Here is a 10,877-nt window from a genome sequence, read left to right as displayed (position 1 = left end):
TCCTCATGTTTATTTAACCACAAACATAGCCCCACTTCTTATATTCTTTATTCAGTCCCAAGCCTCCGTGATTATACGTCACCTCAGAAAACACAAGATATTTACTGTGATTAGAGGGTAGGAGCAGATAAGCTCCTCGGCCACTACAGTAGTTAATTCCACTCTTTGATTCCTATCAGTAACTGAAGGTCAAGTGCAGTATTAGAGTACGTCCACAGACTTGTATGCCATTAAATGAAAACCTTCTGACTCAATTATCTCCTTAACAACTGCAATAAATCAAGAGGAGCACCACCGCTGAGCAGAGCGTGCCTCTAACCTAGGGCTCTCCAGGTCTTCCAGCCTGGCCAGTTAGTTCAGTATTGATTCTCTGTCTCGAAGTGATACCACTATAACCATCTGACCTATGAATGCTGAGCTCACAGCACTGGCCTGAAATCCAGTGCATATTGCACTCAGAGGGGAGAGGGAACACCCAGACCCAGCTCACGCTCTGGAAATCTACATCAGTGTTTATAAAGCAGGGGGTGTGTTTAAGGAGGTCCTCTTAAAAATGCGGAATTGTTTATTATTTATAGTTTAAGTCATTATAGAATTGAGTCAAATGTGAATAAGAGTCACAAGAGCGACTTCTCTGATCATAGGGTTCACTTCCTCAGCGGTTATCCATTGAACTGTAGTTGACAACTGTGTAAGTCTGATCTAAATCATATTAAACAACCAAAGTCTCTTTAGATGGAAGCCAAAACTATTGTTGATCAAGGGGTTCTTTTTTACTTAACACAAAATACATTCAGAGCCACTGTCTTAACTAATCTATTTTGTTAGGTTTATAGTCTATTGAAATGTTTTTGCAAAGCCACGATTGTCACAGACATATAACATGAAAAATAAATAGCCTAAAACAATACAAATTAAAATAAACTATGAATAAATGTATGCAATATCTCAAAGTAACGGTTCACTGGCGTCTTTATCTGCAGAATATATCATGATTTCTGGGGTGAAATTATTGTTAAATTTCATCTTGTTACTTAACAAAACAAAAAAGTACATTTCGTGAAAACTACTAGTCATTTAAAAATGTGTTATTTTACTTGGGCTAGGTAAAATATTTGAATAATAACTCAAGGAGCCTACTTTGCTACATTCCAAGTGGCATCCCTAGTGCTTTGAATAACATATTCTGCCTTCACTGCATGCCCTGTTTCTGTACCTGTTTTAAAACGCTCTCTCACAAAGCAGTGATACATTCTTCAGTCCTAGGGTACCTTGCAGATATTTTGAGACTTGACCGGATGTAAAAAGGAAAATTATTATCAGGCCATAGAGGACTATGACCTAAGAAAAACTGAAGGCAAGGCACCTTTTGAGTTCATATTGAAAATCTAAAATATCACACTTCATTCTGAATAAGTAAATAGTTTGTGTGAAATAAGTTAGTAGTGTGACAGGAATATCTAGTGCAGGTCAGGCCTAAGAATCCACCAGAAAGTTACACAAATGGACCTTGGTCTTGACAATATTGGATACTACGAACTCTTCAGCCCTCTTTAAAATGGATCAGTCCTAAAAATGACTCTTTTGTTGAAATGGTTAACTCATGTCCACAGTTTAGACATTATCTATGCTGAAGAATCACACACGACAGACATCACAGGCAGGTCATTATAAACACACATGCCCAAAGTACTTAGTGACTACAGCCTCACACAAATTCGAAAGAAGTCTTTCAATTTCATTACAGTCGTTACTGTGGGTGTACTTCTAAGACACAATGGAAGGATAATGAAAAATAATATTTCCATTCGATTGCCATCCAGCTGCATATCTCTGCTTGCTCGGTCATGCCCTTCTACTTATGTGATATGATGATTATCCAGCTCGAGCTTAAGGTGTGTGCAGATCGGCTCCCACCTGTGCAGAAGTAATTACTCGTCTCCCTGAGTCTTGGGGAACAAGAGCATAACTCCTAAAGTGAGACACTACTTAACTACACATAGACCTGTGTACTAGTGTGTAGTGAAACAAACCTGCACATTCACATTCTTCCACACTCAACATATTCCGCTTTCACACAGGCAGAAGAAACACCATTTTAACAAGCACATATGCTCATGAAGTGGGCCTCATTTTGAGGGATTTATTGTATTCTTATAAGCATCAATGTGATTTAATACAGCAAGAACTATTAATTTTTACAGAACAATTTAAGACTCCTGGAATCTCTCAAACAGTAGTAATAATGATTCAATATAGAAAAATATATCACGTGCCAGCAACCAGCATATCCCCATGAGTAAACAGAAAAATTAAACAATCCTTTTGCTTTATAATTGACAGAGGGACACACTTAATCATGGAATTGCAAGAATCTAAAGACGTGTTCCATAATGTACACATGTGTTGGTTCAGAGGTAGACCAGAGGACATGAATAAACAACATTCCAGATATTTCAAAGGAAAAACATGGAAGACCTCTTCAAGAACAACCATGTGTGCTTGCACATTCGAATCAGCTGTTGTCAGAAGTAAATGCCTCTACATAAAATATGGATAAACCTACTAACAGATAGAAGTTGACATGATTGATATATACATTTCAACCTGCATAATTTCAAAACCCATAACACAATTGCCCCTATCCGACAGTCATTTTTTGTAGTAATATCATCTTAAGTTGTTAGACCTTTATTGCAACATTAAAAAGAAAAGAAAAAAAGAAGTAGCTGGAGGCCAAGAAACTAAAGGACATCAGGTGATGTTTGTGACTCATCTCATCGCAGTGCAATGTGTGTCATACTGTATTTCCTGTTATGGGTGTATTCATATGAGTGTGTTTTAAATCCAGCCTGACATTCCAACATTGAAAATGAAAAAAAAAAAAACATACTGCAATTTAAAATAGAATAGAAAATAATTCAAATTGTTTGAATAAAATGAAATAAATCATGCTGGGAATTTAAAAGACACTGGTCAATTGTGAGGGAGTGTAAGCAATGTGAGCCAACAAGTGTTTTGTTATTTGGCTCGAATGTAAATAGGATATTCAAATCCTCAACTGCACTTCCTCCCTGGTCCGTGAGGAGCTGGTTTGTTTACTATGCAAAACAGTCATTTGACACCGGTATCACTCCACAACTGCTTAGTTTTCGAGAATCAATTCTAACCATCTCAAGGTCACTTTGTGAAACACCAAGACAGACCCCAAGAGAATGCAGCACCAAACTAATTACACGAGGGCCATTACCATTTTAAATCCTTGGGAATTTCTTTTGAAAATATATTAAACCTGCATTAGAAGATGAACATTGTTTCTGCTGTAGGAAAATGGGAGTTTGATTCCATAGTGATGGTTCAGTTTATCCCAGAAGACATTTCAAGCAGGGAATTTGACTGTGTCCCGGTAGGTTGCTGCTCTGTTTCCGTTGTTGTTGTTGTTCATCTTCTTCCAGCCTCCGAGTCTCCCTCGAAGGCACTGTTGTCATAGTGATGCCGAAGTCTCTCTGGGTCAGAGCTCGTTTGGTCAGTCAGTGGGACTTCGTACATGGGCTCTCCTCCCATCACTGTGATCACAGTGACCTCTGGTGGGGCATTGAAAGTAAGGCTCTCTTTTGTTTCCTCCTCAACTCCCAGGGCCTTCAGGATGTCGCACTTACACATGGGACAGGTCCTCCTCTCCAGCAGCCAGGGCTCGATGCAGGGTTTGTGGAAGATGTGGTCGCACGTAAGCACTGTCACCACTTCCCCTGCCTTGTAGGATTCAAGACACACGGCACACATGTTGGACTCAGAGTTAGTTTCCTCATCCCCTGACTTGAGTTTGCGTACTTGTAGACGCCCGATTGCCTTTTTAGCTTCAGACTTTAGCTTCCTTTCAGAGTGCCGGTGCATATTCAAATTGTAGAGACGATTTGCAGAGATGAATACAAAGTAGGCGATGGAGGCTGCTGTCACAATGAAGAAGGAGATGGACAGGAAGTAAAGCCAGTATGTGTCCATCCAGGGTCCATGATCTCTGCCTATATCAATTATCATCTGCACAACTGTCCCATTCTTCACCAAATTAACAACTTCCATTCCCTGAGAATTGCCAATCATAATAGCCACTATGCCATCTCCTTCTGGGTGTGACATCTGCATGGTGTTGTTGCCAGTGCCATCCGCATTATACACCACCACACCAGAGGCTCCTTGACGATAGGCAGCATTGATCTTTTCACTGAAGGTGCAGTTGCCTCTTTTTATCAGGGCTATCCAGGGCAGGGAGCTGCTGTTTGGATTGTAGACAGGATCTGAGCCACAGCCTTTGGGGTCTCCCTTGGGAAGCGTAACAATGCCTGAGGCTTGCTCCAGGGGAGAGTTACGACCAAACACCCCACACTCGCAGATTTTATCCACAGTCACATTGTTGCTGTTAACATAGCTTATTTCCACTTTGGCTGTCCAAAACGAGAAGGCAGCGGAGTAGTGAAAAAGTCCTGACAAACACAGCAAAAGCAGCAAGCAGTGTCGTGTCTTCTTACCCATGGTAACGCTCTTCTTAAAACAACAGGAAGCCTCCGTTAGCTTCTTTAGCTTCTTTAAAACTCCTTTGTTAGTCCCAGTTCCTGGTTTGTCCGAGCAACAGCGGTCTGAATACAGCTACAGTTTCACCTAGGCTGCGGTCTACTGTAATCTGATAGCCTTTAGTAACACAACACCAGCTATGCGTCAGCCACTCACCTATCGTTATCTTCCTGAACCTTGAACACTGAGCACTCCCTTCAGAGGGCAGGGTGCTGGTATTCAACAAGTTAGGTTACACAAAACACACAGACCTGTGCTGTTTTTCGAGAGCCAAGGAACAAAATCCGAGAAGTCAAGGTCCGATAAGCAAAACGATAAGGATAATTCCATGGACATAGGTCAATAAACAGAGCAATCTTGTGAGACTTATAAAAGCTCTGACTTTCCCTTGTGTAATGATGAGCAAAGCAAAGCGACCAGTTTTTCAAGCTTGACTCGTTTCCTTCCCCTTCTGTGGCTGAGATCACTGTTGTGAAAAGCAAACTGACAAGAATAACTACTCTACCTCATGGTTATTTAATTATAAAGACAGACAGTCTGCTGCGACAATTCATTTTAACAAAGGCACATGAAAAGTCACATGAAAGTGTGAGTCAGTTTACATTTGTGCACATCATACAGTATAATAAAGTTGTCCCATGTGTTTAGAAACATAGAGGCACTTCAGTTGTATTCCACACAGCTACATACCAGTGACAACTGAGATGGAACAGTGCATTATTGAGTTTCCATTGTATCTTCTTACACACAAGTGAAAGCACACACACACACAGAGGCTTCCAATGACAAAAGGCATGGAGGTGTTTTTTTGCCAAGCTTGTTGTTCACCTTTGTTCTCCAAAACATACACACACACAAACGTACACACAGCAGTAAGTTGAGCACACTGTTAACCCCTTAATACCGTATTAACTGCAGAGAAAAGCGTTTTATTTGTGTACCAAGTTGGTGTGAATTTAGGAATCACACTATAAGATATCCTCTAAAATATATTCTCTAAGACTTTTTGCTTCAATACTGGCATCTACTGGTTGGATAAGAGTCTGGTCAATGACAATGACAAACTGCTACTCTCACTCAGAAATAAAAGCCAGAAAACTCACAATCATGAGAGCTGATATAATATGTGCATGCAATGAATGCAGATGGTATCTCCAAATATGTTGTAATTGAAAATCTAACAGTAATTGGAGGGGAAATGGTGTTGTTGAATAAAACAAACTTTAGAAAAACTATACTGTGAAATAAAAATGATCTATAATTAACTGATATTGTGAAAAGAAGCAGGAGGAAATTTGTGGTTGAGTTTTTGATATATATAGGGGACATTTAACAATTTCATAGTTATCAGTGTTTCCCGGGGCACCCGCATTTTTTTAATCCACTGGAGCAGAGAGAGGAACTGTGGATTATTGTTATTGATATCGTACAGTAACAAAGTATTTGTACATTAAAAAGTAATAAAGTACAGTGTTACACTGTACTGTATTATTTTTGTTCAAACTGTATGCCCTTCTTATCATGTAGCCTACACTTCTTCCTTTCATTGATACATTTAAATCACCTGACTAACATACCTGCTGCAACCCTGTGCTGCTGCTTCTCTCTGCCTCATCCTCTATTGCTGGAGGCAGTTCCACCTCATCTGATCTCTGATATGAAAGCAATCGTGTTATGATCATATTGAGCTATTGGTGTGAGTCTAACATTAAACAAGCAGTCTGCTTGTCATACATTGCTGACGATACATTTTAAGTGGCAATTTGTTAAGTCACTGCCGCTAAATGCCGGTAGCATCAAGCTAGCAAATCCTGCATTAGCCTCACATCCAGGGGTCGGCAACAGGCGGTCCGCGGTCCGGATCCGGACCCAGACGCCGACCTATACGCCGGAGCTATAATCAATACATTAACTGCCCCCACACACGGCGGCGTGCGTTGCCGCTTCAACGCTTCTGCCCATTCACTTTGAATGGGGTGACGTCACGATTCGCCGAACTGCATTGTGGGAGCAAAGCGTAGCTTCTCTCGCAGTGCTCGCTGCAAAAGTAGAGCAATGTTCTACTTTTGCCGCCTCGACGGAGGCGTCAGCCAATCAAATCCCTCGTATGTAAATCTGACAGTACAAGCACTAGCCAATCAAACCGGGTGTATGTTGGGAGAGCCAGACCGCAGTTATTTCCCATATGTCAACAAAAGGAGGAGAAAATTATCGTGGCGGTATAGGGAATCACCCGGTACTCTATGACCAGTCCCTCTTTACATACAGGGATACAAACCGGAGGAGCCAGGCATGGGGGGAGGTGGCAGAGACAGTGGGTGAAACTGGTAGGTTTTCGCTTGTTTGGGGAGTTTATATCCAGTGTACTTCGTTTGAATGGACAGCTAGCAAGCATAGACAGTATATTTAGCCAGCATGGATGTAGCATGAATGCTTTGCTTTGTATGTCCGGGGCGGGACATTCATGTGATTGGTTGTTGGTCGGGTTGCTCGCGTTGACTCCCCAAGCTCAAGACACGCCCACCGCCAAGCGGCAACGCACGCCGCCGTGTGTAGGGGCCATAATACGGGATTTTTCGGCGCCTCCCGCTTTTTTAATGCTGATTTGGGTGACTTGTGTAATTCGTGGAGAACCGAAGAGTTTTCGTTTTTGGGGTGGGGGGTGAGGAGTCCGTCCGTCAGTCCGACTGACGGACAACTTCTCACTTCAAAAAAGAAGAAGAAATCTAGACCGCAAAAATAATTAAACAAGCGAGTACCTGTTTTTACTGGCCAAGGACAGGTTCCTTGAACACAACACAAGCGTAACGTGTCTTCATGTGGTATGTCTCGTCTGAAAGGAGTGCTGACAGAGAGCACCGGAACGCCGCTCCAGCCCTTCAAATATTGCAGTACCCATAAGGAGCCGTAGGCCTACACATGCCACAGTGTTTACGTGGCTGTGTCTTTAGTTGTAATCACAGTGGCGATCTGTTGTTATTAGCATCTGGTTAGCTAGCTATGCTAACGAATTTAAAGAGCAGCATTATAGCACAGGCCTTTGTCAGATGGTATATTACGCAGTTTTTTTTCTGCTTCGAATAGTTCTCTCTTTTTTCACCATACCTGTGTTTGCATCACTGTAACCAATGAGCACCTGCATGTGAATGAGAATGGCCCTGACACCATTTCAGCCCAGATTTACAAACTCCTGGAAGGACAAGCTCGAGCTCAATTCTCGCACTGAATTTAAAAAAAGTGAGTGAGGGACTGCAATATAAGAGGGAAATAAAGAGAAACTTTAAACGGTTCAATTGTTATGATGTGTAAAGACTGATATTGTTCTATAATCGTCTGAAACTGTCAAGTCATGATGTGAAACGGTTAACAAAGAAAAAGGGAAACTCAAGCTGCTGCTACACTTTATTTTATTTATCTAAAATTAAGCACTTTTAAGATGCACATATTTTCAAAAGCTATATTTATTTTCTCTATTTTATTTGTAAATGCCGCCAGAGAGGAACATTACACATATCCACAGTATTTACTGTATATCTGTATAGTTCAATGTTAATTGACAATACATATTGTTGTTTTTGAATTGTACTTTCTTTATTTGATTGGCAGTCAGTTGTTGATTACATGCAGACGTTGATAAAGCTACAGGTCACTTCAATATATATCACACTAATTCATAAAGCAAGTTAGACATTTTGATGTTCCGGACCTTTGCATGGGGACATTCTCTCTAACTGGACCTCCTTGAATTTTAGTTGAATACCCCTGCTAGACTGTATATATAAAAAGTGTAGACAGAACATCCAATTATCTTGAGCTAATTTACTGAATAAACCAACTCACATCTCCTGTCTTTTTTTTCACCCAACTCATTAGACCATTCTTCTGCTGGCGTTTCATTGTTGTTTTCTGTCAAATTCAATACTGTAGTTCAAAACCGCGGTACCTGCTCACCATCTGTGAGCTATTTTTAGATTGCGCACGCTACGTTCGTTGTCGCGTTCGCGCACGTCCACCTGGGCAGGCGGTGTGTGTCCTTCTCCCGTGACGATAACGGCTTGCGGTTACAAAATAATAATAAACTAATTTGAAACTTGGCGGGGGGGGCACAAACGGGCAGACAGCAAAGCTCGGCACAATAATGCAGATTTTGTTTGACTTTTTTACACTTTGTTGTCCTTTCCTCCGCTCTTGTCTCTGATCGTGAGTGTGTGCATTCGTGTGTTTGTGTGTGTGGGGGGGGGGGGGAGCGGAGGGAGAATGTGAATACGCAAAGCAGTGGACACTAGGGCTGTGCGATTATGGCAAAAATCATAATCACGATTATTTGGGTCAATAATTGATATCACGATTATTCATTGCCCATTTATTGAACTTTAAAACAAATAATATTTTACCAATAAACAAGATCAACAAATATGTTGGAGCGCACTTCCAAAACCATACTAAACATATATTATTAATATGATAAATACAAATAAATTATACCAAAATAAATTAAATCAAATATGATGCAGTGCACTGTCACAACCTACTGAAAACTCCTTAACATATAGCCAACATTTTGGTAAAACATATTCAACATATTCCACTCAGTTAAACGTTGAAGGCTGGCCAACCGTCATGGTCCAGAAGCAACAGGAAATAAATGTTGAACTACAATTTAAGACCAAATAAAAATGTTTAGGCCACCATGGCAAATGCTGGTAGGGCTGTTCATGTCATCTCTTAAAGATTTTTTGCAAGAAACACCAGCCTGTTTACATGGTCTGGTTTCAGAGATGAGCGCAGGCAGGTGACAATATTGCCACCTGTACTGAAGACCCTCAGCCACGCCCCGACACATGGGGTGACGCCGGCCAATCACAAAGCGTTGATGCGTTCAAGTGCATTATTCTGGCACAGGAAGATTATGTTACAGGACATTAACGATAAAACAGAATATTGTTGTTCTATTTTTAGACACATCTCGCGATCGACTGGTTGAGCACCCCTCGGCTAGACCATAGGTCTGTTGTGGTGGCAAAGTAGTCAGCTGAAGCCACATCTCTCTCAACTTCCCCATGGCATTTGTCATATAGTGCAGGCAGCGCAGACCTGCTGAAATAATACCGAGACGGCATCGCGTAACGCTTGTCCAACATGTTGACACGTTGCTTAAAGCCCTGGTTGCTAACAGTGCTAACTGGGCACATATCTTTAGCGATGTGAAATGTAATGGCACCTGTAATATCTCTGTCTCTGCGAGCTCGTCGCGCAGGCCGTTGCTCTGTACAATGCGTCCTGAATCGATGACTGTGATGATGTGGTGGATGAAGTCGAGCGGGCATCTGCTTTTTGTTGTATTAATGCCCGGTCGTATTGCACTTTGTGGTTGTATTTCAGATGATTAAAGAGATTGGTTGTGTTAGCGTCAGTGGCGACTGGTCATTAGGGGCAGGTGGGGCACAGCCCCACCTAGTGTCAGCAGAAAGTATTAAACAATGATTACAAAAAAATGCAAACAATTAATTAAAATATATATTAAATATATTTTAAGATCATGTTTAATCATCTGATTCGTTTGTACATTGCTGTTTTAGTCTGTGTTCTTCTAATTAGTGTCTATAGTGTGCCTATTGAGCTGTTTAGAGCCATGTGGGACAAAACCCGATCCTGCCCCTCCCTCTTACTGTCTAAGTCAATGGTGACTGTAAAAACTACACTGCGCATGCTCAGAATATTTTCCTATTTAATGTGTGTGGCAAAAAAATAATGACCCGAGGGGCATAGTGCTGCCATCCCCACCATACGTCATCTCACATCATTCAGAGCTGATTGGCTGTAAGTAGGTGTGCCGCGAAAAGTGTGGTGTGTGAAGAGGAGACGAGAGAGCTGCAGTGAGGCGTCCTAAAACCCGGAAGTAAGCTGCGCATGGCTTCCCTCGACAAAAAAGCAATGATATTTCTCCATAGGATTTAGAAAATAGATCCAAATAAGATCTGTGGGAAACAAACCTGTTAGATAAATGAACGTTTTGTTCAGCCGGATAATATCCACATACCCTACTTTTATAATTTTCGAATCATAAATCTATTGATTAGATTAGATTTATGATAGACTTTTGAAACTACAAGAACATAAGGAGGACTTTTACAAAAAAGTAATAGCGATTTTTGTCCAGAAGGATAGGCAAATGGACTTCATCTTCAAGTCAAGGACCGCAATTTTATTGAAAATGGGATCTTACTAAGAAAGAACAATTCAATATTTAAATGATAAAATTACATTTTTTGGGTATCCTTCTGTTGAACTGTCTGTTTAAAATTAAT

The 10,877-nt window shown here is 41.0% G+C and overlaps 1 protein-coding gene across 1 annotated transcript; it reads right to left on the bottom strand.

Moving 5' to 3' along the window:
* Nucleotides 1-2,096: 2,096 nt before the first annotated feature.
* LOC117465080 (RING finger protein 148-like) lies at nt 2,097-5,004 on the bottom strand. Its single transcript, XM_034107965.2, has one exon. The coding sequence runs from the start codon at nt 4,528-4,530 to the stop codon at nt 3,442-3,444; it is 1,089 nt and encodes a 362-aa protein (XP_033963856.1). The 5' UTR covers nt 4,531-5,004; the 3' UTR covers nt 2,097-3,441.
* Nucleotides 5,005-10,877: the final 5,873 nt, after the last annotated feature.

Source organism: Pseudochaenichthys georgianus, chromosome 3 (genome assembly GCF_902827115.2).
Source record: "Pseudochaenichthys georgianus chromosome 3, fPseGeo1.2, whole genome shotgun sequence".
Classification (NCBI taxonomy): domain Eukaryota; kingdom Metazoa; phylum Chordata; class Actinopteri; order Perciformes; family Channichthyidae; genus Pseudochaenichthys; species Pseudochaenichthys georgianus.
Note: the sequence above shows the minus strand (reverse complement) of the source record. Positions and strands in the feature narration are given on the sequence as shown.

Excerpts from the sequence above, each read along its gene's own strand:
- LOC117465080 (XM_034107965.2), bottom strand. The coding sequence starts at position 4,530 with ATGGGTAAGAAGACACGACACTGCTTGCTGCTTTTGCTGTGTTTGTCA.